Raw genomic sequence first — 24385 nt, 5'->3', positions numbered from 1 at the left:
ACACACGTGCATTGCAGCCACCTCCCCTGCAGCTCTGAAACACAGGCGCGTTGCAGCCATCTCCCCCGCAGCTCTGAAACACACATACATTGCAGCCATCTCCCCCGCAGCTCTGAAACACACGTGCGTTGCAGCCATCTCCTCTGCAGCTCTGAAACACACGTGCATTGCAGCCACCTCCCCTGCAGCTCTGAAACACACGCGCGTTGCAGCCATCTCCCCCGCAGCTCTGAAACACACGCGCGTTGCAGCCACCTCCCCTGCAGCTCTGAAACACACGTGCGTTGCAGCCATCTCCCCCGCAGCTCTGAAACACACGTGCGTTGCAGCCACCTCCCCCGCAGCTCTGAAACACACGTGCGTTGCAGCCACCTCCCCTGCAGCTCTGAAACACACGTGCGTTGCAGCCATCTCCCCCGCAGCTCTGAAACACACGTGCGTTGCAGCCACCTCCCCCGCAGCTCTGAAACACACGTGCGTTGCAGCCACCTCCCCTGCAGCTCTGAAACACACGTGCGTTGCAGCCATCTCCCGTGCAGTCAGCATTGCTGCATCACTTTGGGACTTGAATTTGCCAAAAGATAAATCGATATGGGATGTCCTTCTGTATATGTGCTGCTTTTGTTTGTTGATTAATAAAGCGGTTTGGCTAATGGCAGAGTCAAGCCAGGTGGGAAATCACAACACACACACACACACACACACACACACACACACACACACACACATACACACACACAGGGGGGGGGCAGAGTCGAGGAGACGCCATGTAGCTGCTGAAGGAGAAAGATGATAAAATCTTACCAGTAGGCCACAACCTCGTGGTGATACATAGATGAATAGAAATGGGTTAATTTAAGATGTAAGAGTTAGCTAGAGATATGCCTGAGCCATCAGCCAAGCAGTGTTGTAATTAATAGAGTTTCTGTGTGATTGTTCAGGTCTGGGTGGCCAGAACATGAATGAACAGTCTCCGCTTACAGTAAATCCAGCGTGGCTTCTATGTCTCTCAGATTTATTGCACATTGTCTTCGATTCCACACCCCTGAGTTGGGCATAATTCATAGGAACTCCAGGGCCTGTCTCAATTCTGATGTGATTCCTTGGGGGACTTGCAATGGTGCCTCTGCTGGACCCTGAGTAGTTGCATGGTGTATTATCATATCATGCACTCTTCAGTGTATGTTTCTGAGACATCTGCCAGAATCACATCTTGTCACAACTAGAAATGGGTTCTTGTATTAGCAAGGCCAAAATAAAATTTTATTGGCTATTAAAAAATAGGTTTTGATTGGTTTGTTGTAAACTGTAGCCAACTAGTCCTCATGTTGATTTTTTAAAATATAGTTTAAAATTAGTTTTCATGTTAGAAGGCGGAATTCATTGTGTCCCAGTTTTCTATATTGTAGGAATCATTGCCTACTGATGATCCCTTGTTTTCCTTCATTTTCCAGTGTCAACTCACAGTCCCTTAAAGTCTACTGACTGACTTAGTTAAGAAGATTAAGCCCCTCCCAGTCAGATCCATTCTGTATATATGCCACATCTACATGTTTCCTGCCTTTTACCCCCAGGCTACTGGCTTGGCCTCTTCCAGATCTCCAGACCTGGTTAGATGAGTCACTAAACCTCCCTTGTGTTTCTAGGGCCCCCATCAGCTAGGGCATGCGCCCATTCTGAGGAGTAAGTCATTAAACCCTTGAATTTGATCTGTAAGGCGGGCAGCCTGTCCCTGTTTTCACCATGGTTCTTCCTGGTTGTCCCCTCAGTGGAATTCCTGTCAGGTTGAGTCTGTGTGTTGTCCATTTCTGTGTGTTCTTCGAGCAGGGACCCTGTACTGGCCTGTAGTCCAAACACATTTGAAATACATGCTGTTGGCTGGGCATGGTGGCACATGCCTTTAATTCCAGCACTTGGGAAGTAGAGGCATTTGCATCTTTGTGAGTTCAAGGCCAACCTAATGTACAAAGTGAGTTCCAGGATAGCCAGAACTGTTACACAGAGAATTTCTATCTCAAAAACAAGCAAGCAAGCAAACAAACAGAAACAAGAAAGAAAATAAATGATAAATGCACGGTGTCACTCGTGGTATGGTTTAATATATTTTCCATTGCTTTTTTGCACCTTTTGTCTCCGTGATGAATTTTTGGCTGTTTTTTTTCTTTGGCTTCTGTATGGAGCCTGCATTTCATTAGGTCAGAAGGTCATTTTGTTAGAATCTTCCTGGTTTGGGGAGTCTAGGACAGTGAAATTGCGATGTTAAATGTGTGCTGCTTCTTATGTATCCTGTCACATAGCTGTGAGGAGTGTCATGGAGGACAGGCCCCTGGTTTTCCACAGTAAAATCAGGTCATCTGGTTATACATCGGCACCGCAGTAAGTACCAACCACCACGCCTCTTGCGTCAGAGGCAGAACTGACTGCTGAATACCACTGAGATGGTGTTCTGTGGACAGGGCGCAGGAGGAAAATGTGAGCCAGACCCCAGAGTACACAGTCACCACAAGGGTGGCAGCCGAACAGCCAACTCTTGTTAAATGCCCACTGGCTGTTGATCTCGGCTCAGAAAGTTGGTTGTAGTGAGTGAGAAGCTGGAGAGTGGAAAGTGGATAAAGGTGATGCATGACCTCATCATAACCTGGCTAAACATCTTCAACTTTTTGTGAGCCCAGTCTCTCTGAAATTTGTAGCCTCTTCTCTCTCTCTTTTCTCTCTCTCTCTCTCTCTCTCTCTCTCTCTCTCTCTCTCTCTCTCTCTCTCTCTCTCTCTCTCTCTCTCCCGTGGGCTCCATGCACTTAGAGCACGTGACAGAGTTTTGGTCTCTGTCATCTCCCTGTTGGCCTTCTCACCTTTATCCATGCCCACCCACTCACCTCAGCCTTGAGACCTCACTCAGGCCTCTCCAAGGCCTCTGACCTCGGCCATCCTGTGTGTAACTGCAGCTCTCGCGCCCCTCAGTCCTCAGTATCTTACCATGCCTTTTCTTTCCCCAATGGCAAGAGCTGTGGGTGCTGTTTACCTGTCTATTCTGTAGACCTGTGCTTGGGGCAGTGCCTGGCTCTTTAAACTCTTCATTAAGACACTGATAAACAGATGGCAGGCAGATAAAAGGAGGGATGGATGGGTAGAGAGATGGGTAGAAGGAGGGAGAGATCACAGATGGCGAGAAAGGTGAATAGATAGAAGGGTGAGTTAGTCACAGGTGTGTCCCAACTGTGGCCTACTGGATACAGGGTAGTTACAGGATAGCTATGACCACAGCCAACACAAAACAATATGAGATTTTTGTGTGTTAAGTTTTAAAATTTGATCGAATAAAAGTAGTTTTGAGCATGAACTTCATAGATGACAATATGACCCAGAGAACATACCCCGAATGAATGATGGCAGATAGATGGATTGGAAATTCATACAGTAGAAGAACAAAGCAGCATTTTAATCTGTGAGCTTAAGTGTGGCTTTGGAGGATCCACACTGGGTGATGTGGGAGGCTGTGGTGGTCCTGATGCTGCCCTGGAACTTTGAGCTGAAAGCATTAGATAGGGTCCCTGAAGAGGAGGTGTAGCACTGTGGCATCTCTGGGTCAGGATGAGTGACCATTCTTGGATTCAAGGACAGAAGGCAGCTGAGAAAATTATGTAAGTTTGTACATGTTTAATTTTCCTTATAAATGTAAATAATTGTTGAGAATGATATATGTATATGTGTTTTCCTCCCAGTGGGACTATGTTTTCCCCAAAGACCAACATCAAGCATATTAACAAAAGAACTTCCAAATGCAAGAACAGTCACAAGTGGTATGTAATTGAGTGCGTGCATTAAATAAATCTGAACAACTTAGAAACACTCTTAAAGTGCTCTCTTGATTTTTGAACAGAAATATGACTATATGTGCATAAAAATGAGTACAAATATATCACTGACATGCATCCTTCAAACAAAATATGGTTGTCTCATTTTAGTAAACCTGCTCTTTTTATTATGTTGCTAGTTTTGAAATAGTGAGATTTTGCTAAAATGCAATTGTAGGAGAGTATTGTGTCTTGTGGCTGACCACACCTGAGACACAGTTCAGGTCTCCGTAGTGACAAAGAGGCAGTTGCAGAGCCAAAGTTGCTTCTTAATGTTCATGGCTGGTTCATTGACCTGACGTGCTGTAAACACAACCTGAATGCGCAAGGAGAGTTTGGGGCCTTGGGCTTGCTTCAGGCAGAACTGTACATGGCATATTATGAACATATACTATAGCTGGTGAAAAAGAGATCGTGGACTGCCTAGTGTAAGATTCATCTTCACATATCCCACACATATGTTTGAACAGTGAGCGTTTTTACAGAAATGCTGACTGGAACATGGAGTGCTTGTGATTGACTTGGATCAGTTGCTTTAACCCATATGTACAGTGTTCCTTGATGAGACCGACCTCACTGTATCACTTTCCTGGTCTCTAGAATCATCACTAGTCTATGTCCAGGTCAACTTTAAAATATTTTTGAAGCTTACAAATATGAGCGAGAACATATGATATTTGAGGTTCTGCATTTGGCGTATCTTACTCAACATCTTTCCCTTCCCATGTAGTTTGCTATAAATGGCAGATGTTATTTCTTAATGGCTGGATTTCCTTTTATAAGATTTATTTTAATTTTCGTGTATGTGTCTGTGAATGCATGTGTCCGCAGAGGTCAGCAGAGGGTGTCACACCCACGCCATTGAAGTCACAGGCCAATGTGAGGGGCCGCATGTGGGTGTCAGAGATTACTGGTCCTAGAAGGACAGCAAGTGTTGTCAACTGCTGAGCCCATGTCTCAATCTTTTCCATGGTGCATATATACCACATGTCTTTTCATTCCCGTATTGATCAACCTAGGTTGATCTGTATCTTAGCTGCATGAACACAGACTTGGCCTCAGCTTAGCCTCAGCGAACACAGACAAGCAGGAGTCTCCTTGGTAGTGATGTTATTTCCTCCGAGTCTGTGCTCAGGAGTAAGATGGATCATATGGTAGAGTTTTTATTTTAGTTTTATGAGGCGTCTCCCTTAGTGTGCTCCATGGCAGCTGTTGTAATTCACATCTCCTCAACAGTGGGTCAAGGGTTTCTCTGCCTTCACATCCTGCCCAGCATTTGTTATTTACTTTTTGTTTTCTTGGATGGTAGTCTTGGGTGTAGTGACACTGTAACTCACATCAAGCTGTATTTTTCTGTCATCAGGACACGGGGTCTCTATGTACTTACTGGTCATTGCATTCCTTTGGGGAGCCTATGTTCAGAGCACTTCTTCAGGGTGTTTGATATTCTGGGTATGATTTGAGCCATACATATTGGCATTTTTCTTAAGCATTATTTGTTCTTTTTTTACCTTTCCTGTCAATTTCCACTAGTTTCCTCATCAGTAGGTGACCATGTATTTATAGCATAAGGTGTCTGATCCCACAGAGTACTTACTTGGTGTTCCCAGTGATACTGGGCCCCGAGAGTGACCTGAACCCCGTGCTCCTCATGCATTTTCTCCTATACGGAGCCCTGCTCACCCACTGGGCTGTTTTCTTCTCTGACGACTCTGTTCTATACACTGAGCAAGCCACTTCTTGTACAGTTTTGGCTCTTGTGGGGAGAGGAAGCAAGCAGGCATGGATCTGGAAGGGCCCTGAGGTTTAAGAATGAAATCTCCCCAGGAAGCAGTTTCCAGATACCGACAGGTGTGGGGAAGGAAGAGCGATGCTCGTTTTCTGGAGGCATCACCAGCTCCTACTCAACATGAATGTATAAACAATAGCCCGACCTTCAGAATAGCATCCAGGCAACCAGACAGACCCCTCCGAGGTGACTGATTCTGCCATAACCATGTAGACAGGCAAGCTCATGTCCCCTTCACAGTGTGGGAACCTAGAAGGGAGAGGATGCCCGGATCAACATGCTGGTCAGAAAGTGGATCTTCCTGGCTCAGTGAGTCCTTAGACACAGACTGCCGAGAGCCTCGCAAACTCTGCTCAGCGGAGCCCTGCATGTCTCTGGTTAGGGATGCAAAGTGCATTTCTGGCTTCGGGTTTATCAAGCCATGACTATAGTTAGTATTATAATACCAACCCATAGACGTGTGAAATTAGGGCCTTGGAAGACAGCTTCATGGTCAAGAGTGCTTGCTATGAAAACAAGGATCTGATTTTGAATCCTTAAGCACCCACATGAAAGCTCGAAGAATGACATCTGCAGATGACCGCTGGTCTCCTTATGCACCTGCCCACATGTGTCCCTGCACATGTTTATACTACACACAAACCCACAAAGATTTGACAATACACAATATAAATCTGTTTCAAAGAGCTGTTCATGAGTGTGACTAAAAGATTTTATATAGATTTTGAGCTTTAATAATATAAAAGGATTTATCTCAGTAGAATGAAATATACTTAATTTTTAGTTTATTTCTAATCTCCCTTGAATTTATCTCTTGGTTTTCTCTATGACCTTCCTTGAAGTAAGGAATTCTCTTTGGAGCATTGCCTACCCAGAAATCTCAGCAGGCAGGTTGCAGTGGCTCAGGAGCCTGTTGCTGTGAGCTGTCTGCAGTACTCAGGTAAGCCTCAGAACCATTTGCCCTTCATTCCTGCAGCTGGATTCTGTCCACTGTTGTGGGGTAAATTTGTTTTTGAAGATCTTGGTTATATTGGTCAGGATTCTCTAGAGGAGCAGACCACATAGAATAAAAATAGACATGGGAGTTGAGTGACTTGCAGCCTGTAGTCCAGCTAGTCCAATAATGTCTGTTTCCTGATGGAAAGGCCAAGAATTCAGTAGTTGTTCAGTCCTTGAATCTGGATATCTCAGCTGGTCTTCAGCTGTATTGGGATCCCAGAGAAGTAGGTTCTAACACCAGTGAAGGAATGCCCCAGCATCAGGATAGAGGAACTTGTCAGCAACGGTGAAGAGCAAGTAAGCAAAAAGCAAGAGCTTTCTCCTTTCACATCATTTTGTGCAGGTTGCCACCAGGTGCAACCCAGACTTAGGGTGGGTCTTCCCACCTCAACTGACCCAGACTTAGGGTGGGTCTTCCCACCTCAGCTGACCCAGACTTAGGGTGGGTCTTCCCACCTCAACTGACCCAGACTTAGGATGGGTCTTCCCACGTCAACTGACCCAGACTTAGGATGGGTCTTCCTACCTCAACTGGTCCAGACTTAGGGTGGGTCTTCCCACCTCAACTGACCCAGACTTAGGGTGGGTCTTCCCACCTCAACTGATCCAGATTTAGGGTGGGTCTTCCCACCTCAACTGACCCAGACTTAGGGTGGGTCTTCCTACCTCAACTGATCCAGACTTAGGGTGGGTCTTCCTACCTCAACTGACCCAGACTTAGGGTGGGTCTTCCCACCTCAACTGATCCAGATTTAGGGTGGGTCTTCCCACCTCAACTGACCCAGACTTAGGGTGGGTCTTCCCACCTCAACTGACCCAGACTTAGGGTGGGTCTTCCCACCTCAACTGACCCAGACTTAGGGTGGGTCTTCCCACCTCAGCTGATCCAGACTTAGGGTGGGTCTTCCTACCTCAGCTGATCCAGACTTAGGGTGGGTCTTCTCACCTCAACTGACCCAGACTTAGGGTGGGTCTTCCCACCTCAGCTGATCCAGACTTAGGGTGGGTCTTCCCACCTCAACTGACCCAGACTTAGGGTGGGTCTTCTCACCTCAGCTGATCCAGACTTAGGGTGGGTCTTCCCACCTCAACTGACCCAGACTTAGGGTGGGTCTTCCCACCTCAACTGATCCAGATTTAGGGTGGGTCTTCCCACCTCAACTGATCCAGACTTAGGGTGGGTCTTCCCACCTCAACTGATCCAGATTTAGGGTGGGTCTTCCCACCTCAACTGATCCAGACTTAGGGTGGGTCTTCCCACCTCAACTGATCCAGACTTAGGGTGGGTCTTCCCACCTCAACTGATCCAGATTTAGGGTGGGTCTTCCTACCTCAGCTGATCCAGATGTAGGGTGGCTCATCCTACCTCAACTGGTCCAGACTTGGGTAGGTTTTCCCAACTCAAGTGATGCAATCGAGAAATCTCCCACAGGTGTGCCCAGCTTAAGTTTTAGTTGATTCCAGATGTAGTTGAGTTGACAATGTAGATAAGTCATCACATTGGGACTGATTTTCATAAGCAGTGGTTGGCTGTAGAGTGAGGTGAGGCTCCAATTGTACTTGACGAGAGCCATCACAGGACACTTCTGTCCTTCAGTGCTGCCATGACGATACACATATGTTTTCCATGATGACCTCTTCACACAGGAGCCTGGCAAGATGGCTTTTCATAGACAGAAGCTAGATATGTGACCACAGAGGGATCACAAGGTGGCCGTGACACTGGCCTGTGAGTTGTTTCTCTCCCTCAGGTGGACCCTGTCTCACAGGGAAGAGCAGCGTTGGCCTCCCCAGGTCTGCTGTGTTCACAAATGTACCCCAGTTGCCTTCCTCCCAAAGCTCTTTTATGGGCTCTCACGTTTTTCTTGATAGTGTTTGAAGGGGGTGAAGTGGCCATTTGTGAGTATCTGTGGCTCTGTGAAGGTGCCCTGACCTCCTTCAGATAGAAGTTATGACAGTTTATCACTCTGGATAAAGGAACTCTTCAGATAATTCTAGACAAACACCTTTGACGATTGAGTGTGCACTGCTGTCAGTGAGCATCTTTGATGTTTGCTGTGCTCAAGATCCCCACTTTCCCTGTCGTGCTCTTGCAGCCGTGTCTCTTTGCGTGTCTTCTGTGAGAGGAAGGCTGCAATGGTCCCAGAGACAGCTGCTCTGTGAGGGTGCTGCTGAGGGCTGGCTCAAGGCCGGATAGACCTTGGGAGTCTTGTTATGTGTTCTTTCAGATGCTTCACTACCTGAAAAATGACCGTTTATCTTAATGTTCTCCACGTTAACAGTCGGTTGATCAGTGGGATTTCCATGTTATGATTTTATTGAGCTGTTTACTTAATTTTTTTAAACAGGGGACGGACAGCGGTTGGCCTGTGGCTTAGCTAACCACCTTTCCCTGGTTTTTGATGCTAGCCTTTCTGGAAGACCTGCTGCTTTTTCAGGTATCCTAAATCTTGATGAATAGGAAGTGAGGGAGGGTGGGTGTTGTGGGCTGTGTTTGCCAGCAGCAGATTAATCTCCAGTTTAGTACATAGTAGCTCTTAGTGGGCTTGGGCTTCTGGGACAGATCACTGCCAGCTACTAAACCAGGTATAGCCTGTGTTCTCCCCAGTGCATATGTTCTGTAATACAAAGCAGCAAGCTATAGCTGGAGCCCTTGTGAACATATATATATCTTATAGCCTGGCTATATTCTGCTAAGCCATTTGCCGAAAGGAGCTTCTTTATTCATAAACCAATAAAAGCAACACATATACAGAAGGACTTTCCACATTAATCCATTATAAATCCTACCAAATTTCAAAATAACTTCAATGAAAATATTTTATTAAATTAAACATAGTTCTGTAAAAGTGGACTTCCTTTACTGCACCAAACCATTCAAATGCTATAACTTTCGTTCACAAGGGCGCTCTCTCTCTCTCTCTCTCTCTCTCTCTCTTCCAGCCTGGCTATATTCTGTCCTGCCATAGGTCAAAACAGCTTCATTCATTAACCAATAAAAGCAGCACATATACAGAAGGACTTCACACTTCACTCCCCAGATTCCACCCCTTCCCTACCCACCAAACTTTGTGTCTTTTTTTGTTTTTTAAAACTCATCAATTCTAATTTGTGTTGTTCATAAACTTTTGTATGTCTGGCCTTCCACTGGAGCTTGCTCAGGTCTTATGAATGGTCTCACACTGCTGTGAGTTCACAGGCCAAGCACCCTGCTGATCCTGGAAACAGTTTCCATGTGTCATATACCACCCTGCTCTATAGCGTTTCTGTTCCCTCTGAAAGGACTCCTGGGCCTTGGGAGGAGGGGGTCTCTGCACCCTTTCCAGTTGTGGGTTTCGTGGCAATCACCACCTCTTGAAGAAAGAAGTGAATGTGGTGAAGGTTGAGAGGTGCACTAATTAAGGATATAAAAAAAGTCACTAGGAGTCAATGTAACACTATGGCCATTTATCAGAACAATGGTATTATGTTCTCCCCCAGGACCTGTGACCTGTCTAGCCACAGATTCTTAGGCCTGGTATTGGTCCCCAGGTTTGGCTTTCAACTGATGGATGGGCCTTAAATGCCATCAGAAAGCAGTTAGTTTATCCCCATGACATCCATGCCCTGTTGTACCAGTGGGCATGTCCTGTCAGGCCCACCATGATTGTGGATTTCAGGGTTTACAGCCAGATAAGATTTATGGTTATTTCTCCTTTGCTAGCATACATAGCACCTCACAGGACTGTGAAAACTAGCCATCCTGGAAGAAACTTGCAGATGTTTTTCCCAATCGGTTTCTTTACATTATGTGACTTAAGTAGGTGGTGTCTTTTCAGTGGGGTCTTACCATCAATTTCTGGATGGGAACTAAGAACACTGGCATGGCCTGGAATGTCTGAGGGTCTGTGGGACCCCGGTGGTCACCAGCTCCTGAAGTGGTAACCATTCTGGACATTGGGTCTTTCATTTGTTGGCCTGTGGTAAGGGCTTGTCACCTCCATTTACAGTCTTCTTATTTGTGTAAGTATATATTTTAAGAAGCTTCTACAGTAGTAGGCTTCCATGTAATTCTAATTTCCTGGCCTCTGTAGACATTCCAGATGACACACATACATCTAAAGAATCAGAGAAAACACGACACATTGTGTTTCGGGGTCTGGGTTACCTCACTCAGGATGATTGCTTCCAGCCTCATCCATTTACCTGAGGACTTCATAGTCTCTTTTTTATTAACAGCCGGATAATATTTTATTGTGTAATCATACTGCAATATACATAGATATACAATACTGGAGAACATGGATGAGGAAGTATATCTGAGTAGGATACAGAGTCCTTCGGGCATAGAATGCTGTGGCTAGATAGCATGTGGTAGGTTCAATCCTAGATTTTTGAGAACCTTCCATAGCGCCCACTTTGTGCTCCCGTGAACACACAAAAAAGTGGGCCTTTGCACTTTTGTGAAAAATGCCAGAACTCGACACAAGAGGGCAGCAAAGCCATTTGACATAACTTCTGCACGGTAACTTTTTGCTGTTTTGAAGCCGTTTCAGAGCGTCATCCTACTTACGATTTTCTTCTGGCTTTCCATTTTTACTTTGGTGGTTTTCTGGCTAGCATGCTCCGGTGATACTGATTTACTGACTGCCCTTTGAATTGCAGTGTGCAGTTCTTGTGCTGAGAAGAGCCCGAGTAGGGTCCTGTTAGCTAGATTCTTGTCAGCGTTGCGGTTCCTTACTCTGCAGTTTTCAAAACACAGCCCTCTGGGGCGAAATGTGATGGTTCAGCAAGTCTTGGGTTACTGATACCCCGGTGCACGCCTGCCACTGCAGCCTCCAGCTCCCCATCTGCCTGTTTCCACTGGTTCTCCCAGGGAAGAACTCATGGTGTTGTCTTTGAGTATCTGGCTCCATGAATCCTCAGGCTCTTAGGTTTCTCAGAACACTCAGGCAGCCGTGGTTTCAAGTTTGCCTCATAGAGACGAGGAAGGCAAAGATGGGGTCAGGAGGCAACATGTTTCTTGTCAGAAAAAGACTGGAGTAGGGACTGCATCACTGAAAGATTATGGGGACTGAAGGGCAGTTCCATCTGCCTGTGGGTTCCCTAGCAGGTGCTGTCCACAGGTGTGCTAGCACCTGTGGGTTCCCTAGCAGGTGCTGTCCACAGGTGTGCTAGCACCTGTGGGTTCCCTAGCAGGTGCTGTCCATGGGTGTTCTAGCGTCTGTGGGTTCCCAGCAGGTGCTGTCCACAGGTGTGCTAGCGCCCATGGGTTTCCTAGCAGGTGCTGTCCACAGGTGTGCTAGCACCCGTGGGTTCCCGACAGGTGCTGTCCACAGGTGTGCTAGCACCCGTGGGTTCCCTAGCAAGTGCTGTCCACAGGTGTGCTAGCACCTGTGGGTTCCCTAGGAGGTGCTGTCCACAGGTGTGCTAGCACCCGTGGGTTCCCTACAGGTGCTGTCCACAGGTGTGCTAGCGCCTGTGTAAACCAGCAGCCAAAGCAGTCATTGGCCAGACCAAATGATGAGAGTATTTCCAATCTTCAGTGAAGTCTTCTATTTTCTCCCCTTGAAACCAAAAGAAAAGGCTCTCTCTTTTTTTGTGTGTGTGGGGGATCAAACTCACAGAGATCTGCCTGCCTCTGCCTCCTAAGTGCTGGGATTAAAGGCGTGTGCCTGGACACACAAAGTCAGAACTTCATCTTTAAGAAACATGGGATTTTAGAAAGGCCTTCTCTACAAGCCCCATCAATAGGCCTTTAGTGCAAGGTCATCTGACACTGGGCCTGGTCCACCTGCCTCACAGCGAGAAACTGCATCCCTTCCTCCTCGAGAAGAGGGAGTTGTGGCCTGTTGTGGTGCAGGCAGGCATTCTCCTTGTTCTCCCTTTATCCTGAATACTTAGGTCACGATGGAGCTGTGAGCACCGTCTGCTGGAGCCACGACAAGAGATGGCTGCTGTCTACAGGCCGGGACCGGACACTGAGGGTGTGGTCAGTTCACAGGACAGAACTCATGCTGCTTTTGGTAATGTATCCATGAGCACATATGTCATGGCGGGTAGTGATGTCCCAAGCCGTGGACAGTCACAGCTGTCTGCCTCCCTATAGGGAAGATCAGCAATAGGTAGAATGAGGAGCTGTTTCACTACCAGAGAAACACGATGGTGGGGCAGTTTCTTATACTCATCCACATATGAAATGCATGCATACATAACACATGGGAACACACTCTTGGTGTGTATATGTACATTGACAAATACATTTCATATATATATTTGCATTGGTAATGGTATGAAAATGCCAGCAATACCCATAGTAAAACATGGATGGTTTTATGTTAGTTCACCATCATATCACAGAGGCAATAATGATGGACAAGAGGACTTGCTGAAATGAACTATGTGAAGTTATTTGGAACTAGCATGGGGAAAGAGAGACAGCACGAAAATCTCACTACTGAGATGGACAGAGGAGGGTGCTGGGAAATGCTGCTTCTGCTCACGAATTAGGGCCTAACCCAGGAGTGGTGAGCATTTAGAAAAGTCAGAGGGGCTGACTTTTTGACTATAGTATTTAAACTGGTATTTGACTATAGTATTTAAACTGGTGTTTGACTATAGTGTTTAAACTGGTGTTTGACTATAGTGTTTAAACTGGTGTTTGACTATAGTGTTTAAACTGGTGTTTGACTATAGTGTTTAAACTGGTGTTTGACTATAGTGTTTAAACTGGTGTTTGACTATAGTGTTTAAACTGGTATTTGACTATAGTGTTTAAACTGGTGTTTGACTATAGTGTTTAAACTGGTGTTTGACTATAGTGTTTAAACTGGTGTTTGACTATAGTGTTTAAACTGGTGTTTGACTATAGTGTTTAAACTGGTGTTTGACTATAGTGTTTAAACTGGTGTTTGACTATAGTGTTTAAACTGGTGTTTGACTATAGTGTTTAAACTGGTGTTTGACTATAGTGTTTAAACTGGTGTTTGACTATAGTGTTTAAACTGGTGTTTGACTATAGTGTTTAAACTGGTGTTTGACTATAGTGTTTAAACTGGTGTTTGACTATAGTGTTTAAACTGGTGTTTGACTATAGTGTTTAAACTGGTGTTTGACTATAGTGTTTAAACTGGTGTTTGACTATAGTGTTTAAACTGGTGTTTGACTATAGTGTTTAAACTGGTGTTTGACTATAGTGTTTAAACTGGTGTTTGACTATAGTGTTTAAACTGGTGTTTGACTATAGTGTTTAAACTGGTGTTTGACTATAGTGTTTAAACTGGTGTTTGACTATAGTGTTTAAACTGGTGTTTGACTATAGTGTTTAAACCTAACAGTAGGTGAAAGTGATAGAAACTGTGCTTTGAAGCTTGACCTTTTCTAGGACTACCGACCCACAGATGCAGTGTTCCCTGGCCATGCTGGGCTGCACATGCTCAGTTGGTCTGGATGCTGTATGATCCAGTTGGTGTGGTGCTGTATGATCTGCTAGGCATTGAGTGCACTTCAGCTGCCATAGTCAGATTCATCACCTCACAAGTCACTCCTCTGGGGAGGTCAGAAGGGCAGAGGGGCTGTTCGGAGTCAGCATCCTTTAGGGAGTTCTCAGCAGCCCCAGAGGAAGGGGCGGGCTCTACCAGAGCTGGGCCTGACTGTCCATGAGACACAAAGTTGGCAGTAGACACCTAGAACCACGTTCCAAATCATGTTCTCAATTTCATCCTTGATACCCCATGTTTCATTTGCCCCCGTTCTCCCATTTTCTGAGCTGCTGTGACGAGACGTGTGTTCAGGGTGAGGACAGGAGTGTGAGGAGGGATTGGGGGAGACCGCTACAGTGCACCCCGGTGCTCACGGATGTCTGCTTCACAGGGTCCAGAGTCTTTCTCCAAGCCAATTACTTCCGCACAGTTCTACTACATGGATGCTTTCATGCTGCTGTCTTCTGGCCCTGAACTTTGGCTCCTAAAGTACCACATTGACCTCTGTAGGGATGACATGAGGAGGTAGGTGGCCTCCTCCCTGCCTCTAGCCCTTCTGATCCCGCCCTACCTCTTCATTCCTAGAGACACACACCTTAACATTTTATAAAAGAAGGAAGGTGGAAGTTCCAGTCACTCGCTCCTCGGTTGTTCCTGTGGTCTCACATCGCACCCCGCTTTGCCTGAACCCTTTGGTCCGCTCATCTTTGCTCCCAGCCATCACTTTGCCTCTCCACAGGAGCAGGCACTGGTTCGTCTTAGGTGGCGCTCTGAGGACGTCTCTGCCTCTGCCTCTGCCTCTGTAGCCCCTGTTCTTTAATTATCTTAAGAAAATAACTGTGGATGAATGGAAAGATGGATGCAAGGAGTGTGTGTATAATGTAGAAATGCTGGGAAACTTAATGCATAGTTGAACAGTGATACTCATATTCTGTAATTCAATACAAGCATTCATATATTACTTAGAGGAATATCTAATAATAATGAGAACTTTTTGATATTTAAAGTAAATTATTTTTTCATAAATATGGGTTTATACTAAAATGTCTGGTAGAATATTCATCACTTAAATAAAAAGAGGCATTTTGTTTTCCTTCTATAGTTATCACCTTACACAACAGATTTGGCTTTCCTAATCAGGGGACTTGATAGGAGCACAGGCAACCATGCAGATGCCTGTTAGAATCCATACAATTTCTCGGATGTCGGCCACTGTAATCTTTCATCTTTGTCATTATAGGCAGGACACACCATCTCATCACGGCAGGTATAAATGACACAAGTCAGAGTGAGGAGCTCCTGTTTGTCTGCTGTACCTAGAGCTCGTGCGGTGGGCTGACCCTGCGGTGTTAGACCCATCTTTCATTTTTCTGGTCCAGTGTGGAAACTAACCCAACCCACTCCTTTCATCCCACTCACCCCAGGGCACTGAGCTCATTTCCCTTCTCATCCACCATATCCCATCTTCCCATACCATCCCATCTAACCCCAACCCATCTATCAAGCCCACCCTATATCATCCATACCATCTGATCCCATTGCATTGGATCCCATCCCTCTATCCCATCCTATCTACCCAATCCCATCCTACCCCATCCCATTTATCAAACCCCATCCTGTACCGTCCTTCCCCATCTGATCCCATCCCTCCATCCCAATCTACCCCACCCCATCCTCTCTCACCCCATCCTCTCTCACCCCATCCTCTCTCACCCCACCCCATCCTCTCTCACCTCATCCTCTCTCACCCCATCCCATCCTCTCTCACCCCATCCCATCCTCTCTCACCCCATCCTCTCTCACCCCATCCTCTCTCACCCCACCCCATCCTCTCTCACCTCATCCTCTCTCACCCCATCCCATCCTCTCTCACCCCACCCCATCCTCTCTCACCCCACCCCATCCTCTCTCACCCCACCCCATCCTCTCTCACCTCATCCTCTCTCACCCCATCCCATCCTCTCTCACCCCACCCCATCCTCTCTCACCTCATCCTCTCTCACCCCATCCCATCCTCTCTCACCCCATCCCATCCTCTCTCACCCCACCCCATCCTCTCTCACCCCATCCTATCTCACCCCACCCTATCTCACCCCATCCTCTCTCACCCCATCCTCTCTCACCCCACCCCATCCTCTCTCACCCCACCCCATCCTCTCCCACCCCATCCTCTCTCACCCCACCCCATCCTCTCTCACCCCATCCTCTCTCACCCCATCCTCTCTCACCCCACCCCACGCCATCCTATGCTACACCACCCCGTTCCATCCTACCCATCCCATCCTATTCCACCTTGCCTCACCCCGTTCCACTCCAACTCATACCATCCCCAAACAGAAAGTACTGCCTGCTGTGATTGGCAGCTCCTGTCAGGAACACCAGAAGCTAAAGTAGGGTGATGTGGGTCCCAACAAGGATGTCCGTCATTGGTGAACTGCTCTGTGCCAGACATCTTTGAAGTCACCAATGCTTATATGTTCTGTGATCACCACTATGGCTTCTAGTCTAACCCAGTTTTACTTATGGTGTGAATGGACTTTTCATTTTCTGTTTTTTTTTTTCTTGACAGTATTTGCCTGATTGGGCAGACATAGGCTTAGAAATAACTAATTCAAAATACAGATGGTAGCAGTGAAGAGTAGGGACCAGGGCTTCTAACGGACATGCTTTTACTTCTGGAAGCTGATTGAGGACAAAGACTGGGTTATCTGCGTGGCCTTCTTTTGGGTTCTCTTTTCTTCTGCACACCTCTGCCTGGCCACCTTTCAGGAGAGCCTTCCCTCACCCTACGTTTCCTAGTTTTAACACGTTTTCCCAGACAAAGTGACTTCTTCCTCAGCCACCCTCCTGTGTAACTGAAGCACCGCTTCATCATGGCATCTGTGTGACCATTCTATACTGAAACATTTAATTCTCCAGCCTCCCTCGAGACTTGACTGCACTCTGCTTCTGTATGGTCACCTCTTTCGTGTCCCTTCAGGCCTGGGCCTGCTCCTGGAGTCTGTTGCTCTGAGGCCTGTTCCGGAGTTTCTCAGCTCGGATTCAGTGGTCATCCAGGCAGCTCCCCCCACCATGGTTGGATAACACAAGTGTGTTCCTCATCCCGGACAGTGCAGCGTCTGCCCGGCCTGGCCTAGCTCCTCTGTGCCACCGCTCTGACCCTGTTGACATTCTCTTTGTCTTGTCCTTGCCAAACTATGCTCGGGCTGGGCTGAGAATCCTTGCTGGGCTGGCCTACCAGTTATTTTCCTGAGGAAATTATTTCCATGGTTAAGATCGGGTGTCTATTAAAGCAATACCCGATGCTCGTGTTACCCTTCTGAAGGGAGTGAGGACTAACATTTAGGAAAAGATATCAACACTGTGTAACTGGGTGAGGACTTATAAGGGAATATGTAATTATTTTAGAATTAAGAGACAAACTTGCTTTCTCATAGTTAGGAGTGAGTTATTTTGGGCTGTATAATATACTGTTATTTTCATGACGCATTCTAGAGAAAAAAACCACCCAGAATTTCTGATAGAAAATTGAATAAATTTCCCAAAGGAATATTGGCGTGTCTTATTCACTCGTTCCCTCTGTATTAAAACATATGACTAAGCAATAAAAATGCTTTATTTTCATTTTTATCCTTTTAAATGTAGAATGTTTAGTTGTAGTCAGAAGTAAAAACACTGGTAATCTCTCCCCCTTTCTTCCAGGTATAAACCCAAAAGCAGGCATAAACCTGTTTTCAGGCTCCCGTTAACCAGTGGGGCAGACGTGACCACTCTGTCTGCAGTGAATGACTTTTATTCCCGTATCCTTCCTCCTACCCAGTGGCTGTGCCTTGCACTAAGCATTGCTTTCTGGGCATTTGAAAAGCCTCAGGCATTCTGCTAGGAAAAACGGACAGATAGATGCTTCTCCTTGTGGAATGTGGGATCTTGTGCAGCAATTGTAGGTGAAGTAGCCTTATCTTAATAATAGGAGGTGCCTCCAAGGAAAGACAGTCTGGGTTATGACACAGCATGGTGAGTAATACATAGTCACCTAGTGCATTTTCATAGTAAACTGACCCACGTGCTGTGGACGTCCTTGTCATCTGTCCCCTGCTGTGGACGTCCTTGTCATCTGTCCCCTGCTGTGGACGTCCTTGTCATCTGTCCCCTGCTGTGGACGTCCTTGTCATCTGTCCCCTGCTGTGGACGTCCTTGTACCCTGTCCCCTGCTGTGGACGTCCTTGTCATCTGTCCCCTGCTGTGGACGTCCTTGTCATCTGTCCCCTGCTGTGGACGTCCTTGTCATCTGTCCCCTGTTGTGGACGTCCTTGTACCCCTGTCCCCTGCTGTGGACGTCCTTGTCATCTGTCCCCTGTTGTGGACGTCCTTGTACCCTGTCCCCTGCTGTGGATGTCCTTGTCATCTGTCCCCTGCTGTGGACGTCCTTGTCATCTGTCCCCTGCTGTGGACGTCCTTGTCATCTGTCCCCTGCTGTGGACGTCCTTGTACCCTGTCCCCTGCTGTGGACGTCCTTGTCATCTGTCCCCTGTTGTGGACGTCCTTGTCATCTGTCCCCTGCTGTGGACGTCCTTGTACCCTGTCCCCTGCTGTGGACGTCCGTGTACCCTGTCCCCTGCTGTGGACGTCCTTGTACACTGTCCCCTGCTGTGGACATCCTTGTACCCTGTCCCCTGCTGTGGACGTCCTTGTCATCTGTCCCCTGCTGTGGACGTCCTTGTACACTGTCCCCTGCTGTGGACGTCCTTGTCATCTGTCCCCTGCTGTGGACGTCCTTGTACCCTGTCCCCTGCTGTGGACGTCCTTGTACCCTGTCCCCTGCTGTGGACGTCCGTGTACCCTGTCCCCTGCTGTGGACGTCCTTGTACCCTGTCCCCTGCTGTGGACGTCCTTGTACCCTGTCCCCTGCTGTGGACGTCCGTGTACCCTGTCCCCTGCTGTGGACGTCCTTGTCATCTGTCCCCTGCTGTGGACGTCCTTGTCATCTGTCACCTGCTGTGGACGTCCTTGTACACTGTCCCCTGCTGTGGACGTCCTTGTCATCTGTCCCCTGCTGTGGACGTCCTTGTACCCTGTCCCCTGCTGTGGACGTCCGTGTACACTGTCCCCTGCTGTGGACGTCCTTGTCATCTGTCCCCTGCTGTGGACGTCCTTGTCATCTGTCCCCTGCTGTGGACGTCCGTGTACCCTGTCCCCTGCTGTGGACGTCCTTGTCATCTGTCACCTGCTGTGGACGTCCTTGTCATCTGTCCCCTGCTGTGGACATCCTTGTCATCTGTCCCCTGCTGTGGACGTCCTTGTCATCTGTCCCCTGCTGTGGACGTCCGTGTACACTGTCCCCTGTTGTGGACGTCCTTGTACCCTGTCCCCTGCTGTGGACGTCCTTGTCATCTGTCCCCTGCTGTGGACGTCCTTGTCATCTATCCCCTGCTGTGGACATCCTTGTCATCTGTCCCCTGCTGTGGACGTCCTTGTCATCTGTCCCCTGCTGTGGACGTCCTTGTACCCTGTCCCCTGCTGTGGACGTCCTTGTCATCCGTCACCTGCTGTGGACATCCTTGTACCCTGTCCCCTGCTGTGGACGTCCTTGTACACTGTCCCCTGCTGTGGACGTCCTTGTACCCTGTCCCCTGCTGTGGACGTCCTTGTACACTGTCCCCTGCTGTGGACGTCCTTGTCATCTGTCCCCTGCTGTGGACGTTCTTGTACACTGTCCCCTGCTGTGGACGTCCTTGTCATCTGTCCCCTGCTGTGGACGTCCTTGTCATCTGTCCCCTGCTGTGGACGTCCTTGTCATCTGTCCCCTGCTGTGGACGTCCTTGTACCCTGTCCCCTGCTGTGGACGTCCTTGTACCCTGTCCCCTGCTGTGGACGTCCTTGTACCCTGTCCCCTGCTGTGGACGTCCTTGTCATCTGTCCCCTGCTGTGGACGTCCTTGTCATCTGTCCCCTGCTGTGGACGTCCTTGTACACTGTCCCCTGCTGTGGACGTCCTTGTCATCTGTCCCCTGCTGTGGACGTCCTTGTACACTGTCCCCTGCTGTGGACGTCCTTGTACCCTGTCCCCTGCTGTGGACGTCCTTGTCATCTGTCCCCTGCTGTGGACGTCCTTGTACCCTGTCCCCTGCTGTGGACGTCCTTGTACACTGTCCCCTGCTGTGGACGTCCTTGTACCCTGTCCCCTGCTGTGGACGTCCTTGTCATCTGTCCCCTGCTGTGGACGTCCTTGTACCCTGTCCCCTGCTGTGGACGTCCTTGTACCCTGTCCCCTGCTGTGGACGTCCTTGTACCCTGTCCCCTGCTGTGGACGTCCTTGTACCCTGTCCCCTGCTGTGGACGTCCTTGTCATCTGTCCCCTGCTGTGGACGTCCTTGTACCCTGTCCCCTGCTGTGGACGTCCGTGTACCCTGTCCCCTGCTGTGGACGTCCTTGTCATCTGTCCCCTGCTGTGGACGTCCTTGTACCCTGTCCCCTGCTGTGGACGTCCTTGTACCCTGTCCCCTGCTGTGGACGTCCTTGTCATCTGTCCCCTGCTGTGGACGTCCTTGTACACTGTCCCCTGCTGTGGACATCCTTGTACACTGTCCCCTGCTGTGGACGTCCTTGTCATCTGTCCCCTGCTGTGGACGTCCTTGTCATCTGTCCCCTGCTGTGGACGTCCTTGTACCCTGTCCCCTGCTGTGGACGTCCTTGTACCCTGTCCCCTGCTGTGGACGTCCTTGTCATCTGTCCCCTGCTGTGGACGTCCTTGTACACTGTCCCCTGCTGTGGACATCCTTGTACACTGTCCCCTGCTGTGGACGTCCTTGTACCCTGTCCCCTGCTGTGGACATGCTAGGATTACAGGCACTGGGCTGGCAAAACTCAGCAGATGGCTTTTGACAGGGTGTGAGTTCACAACTCGTGTTGGTGACAGCCACATGGAGGGCTGTGTCTGTGTCTTCATCTCCCCTCCCACTGTGTATGGCAGTTGCTGGTGTATGTCCCCACTGTGGAGGGCTGTGTCTGTGTCTTCATCTCCCCTCACACTCTGTATGGCAGTTGCTGGTGTATGTCCCCACTGTGGAGGGCTGTGTCTGTGTCTTCATCTCCCCCTCACACTGTGTATGGCAGTTGCTGGTGTATGTCCCCACTGTGGAGGGCTGTGTCTGTGTCTTCATCTCCCCCTCACACTGTGTATGGCAGTTGCTGGTGTATGTCCCCACTGTGGAGGGCTGTGTCTGTGTCTTCATCTCCCCCTCACACTGTGTATGGCAGTTGCTGGTGTATGTCCCCACTGTGGAGGGCTGTGTCTTCATCTCCCCTCACACTCTGTATGGCAGTTGCTGGTGTATGTCCCCACTGTGGAGGGCTGTGTCTTCATCTCCCCTCACACTATGTATGGCAGTTGCTGGTGTATGTCCCCACTGTGGAGGGCTGTGTCTGTGTCTTCATCTCCCCCTCACACTGTGTATGGCAGTTGCTGGTGTATGTCCCCACTGTGGAGGGCTGTGTCTGTGTCTTCATCTCCCCTCCCACTGTGTATGGCAGTTGCTGGTGTATGTCCCCACTGTGGAGGGCTGTGTCTTCATCTCCCCCTCACACTGTGTATGGCAGTTGCTGGTGTATGTCCCCACTGTGGAGGGCTGTGTCTGTGTCTTCATCTCCCCTCCCACTGTGTATGGCAGTTGCTGGTGTATGTCCCCACTGTGGAGGGCTGTGTCTGTGTCTTCATCTCCCCTCCCACTCTGTAGGGCAGTTGCTGGTGTATGTCCCCACTGTGGAGGGCTGTGTCTGTGTCTTCATCTCCCCTCACACTCTGTATGGCAGTTGCTGGTGTATGTCCCCACTGTGGAGGGCTGTGTCTGTGTCTTCATCTCCCCCTCACACTATGTATGGCAGTTGCTGGTGTATGTCCCCACTGTGGAGGGCTGTGTCTGTGTCTTCATCTCCCCCTCCCACTCTGTAGGGCAGTTGCTGGTGTATGTCCTCACTGTGGAGGGCCGTGTCTGTGTCTTCATCTCCCCTCCCACTCTGTATGGCAGTTGCTGGTGTATGTCCCCACTGTGGAGGGCTGTGTCTTCATCTCCCCTCCCACTCTGTATGGCAGTTGCTGGTGTATGTCCTCACTGTGGAGGGCTGTGTCTGTGTCTTCATCTCCCCTCCCACTCTGTATGGCAGTTGCTGGTGTATGTCCCCACTGTGGAGGGCTGTGTCTTCATCTCCCCTCCCACTCTGTATGGCAGTTGCTGGTGTATGTCCCCACTGTGGAGGGCTGTGTCTTCATCTCCCCTCCCACTCTGTATGGCAGTTGCTGGTGTATGTCCCCACTGTGGAGGGCTGTGTCTTCATCTCCCCTCCCACTCTGTATGGCAGTTGCTGGTGTATGTCCCCACTGGGTCTTGTGCCAGGTGCTGTCGTCCTCACTGAAAGCTCTAACTGGTAGAGTTGCTCTGACTATTTTCTCTGGACCTTCAGAAATTCCTTACTAATTATCCATTTCTGAGCCTTGTGAGGTCCCTTCTTTTCTTTTTCTTTTTTTTCCTGAAGTGGGTTAGAACTGTGTGCCCATAGTGAGATTGCCGAGATGATCCCTTGACTGAAACCCTGCAGACATCGTACTCACAGCTGGCCGGGACCGGGCTGTGGAAGTTTTTGACCTCAATGTTGGCCGCAGTGCTGCAGTGATAGCCGAAGTCCATTCTCGGCCTGCCCATCAAGTTTGCCAGAATAAAGTAAGTTTGTAGATAGTAGAACTATTAGAATTTTTATTCTAAGCTTAATGTATTTAAGAGTTACACATATATTATGATACAAATTTATAACTACTGCCAGGTCCAGTATTTGCTTTTTCTAATCATCAAATTATACTTTCTTCCTTTGCTACAGATTTCTTAAAGATTTATCTACTTTATAGTATTTTTAAATTGTGTGTGTGTGTGTGTGTGTGTGTGTGTGTGTGTGTGTGTGTGTGTGCCCATGTTCTTGGATGCGGAGATGTTAGATTGTCCTGAAGCTGGAGTTGGAGGGGCTTGTAGGCTATCCAGCGTGAGTGATTGGAGTCACTCAGGTCCTCTCCAAGAGCAGTGCGTGGCCCACATCTCTAGCCCATACATGGACTGTTTGTTCTTTGTCTTTGATTAGTTGTGGATCCATGTAAGTATCTGTGACTGGTGTACAGTCTCGCTGAAGCTGGGTTAGGTCTGGGTGTGTCTGGGTGTGTCTGGGTGTGTCTGGGTGTGTGTGTGATGGTGGGGATGAGTGGCAGTCACGTCCCTTGCAGGCAGTGGTGGTCTCTGCACCACAGACTCTCCTTGCACTGTTGGATACAGTTATCCTCTTTGAGATATTGTGGGTTTTAAAGCTGTCCTCAGATGTGTTGAAAGGCAGAGCTAATTGATAGTCTAACGGACCAAGTCCGTTTCTATTGCAATAGGTTTCTATTGCTGTCATAAAATATCCTGACCAAAAGCAACTTGGAGAGAAAAGCATTCATTTCAGCTTGCAGTTTGTAGTCACATCCTGGAGGGGAGCCAGGGCAGGAGCTCAAGAGAGGAACTGGGAGGCAGAAACTGATGCATAAGCCATGGAGGAGTGCTGCGTACCGGCTTGCTTCCCCTGGCTCTGCTTACTTTCTCTTCTCTTCTTCTTTTTTTTTTAAAGATTTATTTATTTATTATGTATACAGCATTCAGTCTGCATGGATGTCTGCAGGTCAGAAGACGGCACCCGATCTCATTACAGATGGTTGTGAGCCACCATGTGGTTGCTGGGAATTGAACTTAGGACCTTTGGAAGAGCATCCAGTGTGCTTAACCTCTGAGCCATCTCTCCAGCCCTCAGCTTACTTTCTTATACAACTCAGACAACACCTGACGAGGGGTGGCACCACCCACGTGCCTGGGCCCTCCCACATTAACTGATAATCAAGGCACCACCCACGTGGCTGGGCCCTCCCACATTAACTGATAATCAAGAAAACGCCGCACAGACCATCTGATGGAGGTATTTTTTAACTGAGGTTCCTCTTCTCAGGTAATTCTAGTTTGTGCCAAATTTGATGAAACCAAACAAAACAACAATGAAAACAACCAACCAGAGCAGTCCCAAAGTGACTCATCACCTAAAGGCCATCTAAGACTTGTAAGAAAGGCTGACTTTAAAAAGATGTGTGTATGTGTGTGATATATATGTATGTGTTTGTGTGTGAGTGTGTACCATGACACACATAAGGTCAGAGGGAGACTTTGAGTGGCAGTTCTTGCCTTGAACCTTACTCAGTGCAGGGTCTCTCTGTTGTTTGTCCCT

General features: G+C 48.3%; 1 protein-coding gene across 1 annotated transcript in view; it reads left to right on the top strand.

Annotated features, from left to right (window-relative positions):
- The window catches only part of Wdr27 (WD repeat domain 27), a 113020-nt gene that overhangs the window by 39053 nt on the left and 49582 nt on the right, over positions 1 to 24385 (top strand). Inside the window, exons 14-21 of the mRNA XM_075951460.1 lie at positions 2298 to 2376; positions 3720 to 3797; positions 6483 to 6580; positions 8988 to 9077; positions 12523 to 12644; positions 14491 to 14624; positions 17802 to 17899; positions 22691 to 22812. Of these exons, the coding sequence (XP_075807575.1) occupies positions 2298 to 2376; positions 3720 to 3797; positions 6483 to 6580; positions 8988 to 9077; positions 12523 to 12644; positions 14491 to 14624; positions 17802 to 17899; positions 22691 to 22812 (821 nt within the window). The remainder of the gene's footprint in view (positions 1 to 2297; positions 2377 to 3719; positions 3798 to 6482; positions 6581 to 8987; positions 9078 to 12522; positions 12645 to 14490; positions 14625 to 17801; positions 17900 to 22690; positions 22813 to 24385) is intronic.

This window comes from Microtus pennsylvanicus, chromosome 1 (genome assembly GCF_037038515.1).
Source record: "Microtus pennsylvanicus isolate mMicPen1 chromosome 1, mMicPen1.hap1, whole genome shotgun sequence".
Taxonomy (NCBI): domain Eukaryota; kingdom Metazoa; phylum Chordata; class Mammalia; order Rodentia; family Cricetidae; genus Microtus; species Microtus pennsylvanicus.
This window is presented reverse-complemented; position numbering and strand designations above follow the sequence as displayed.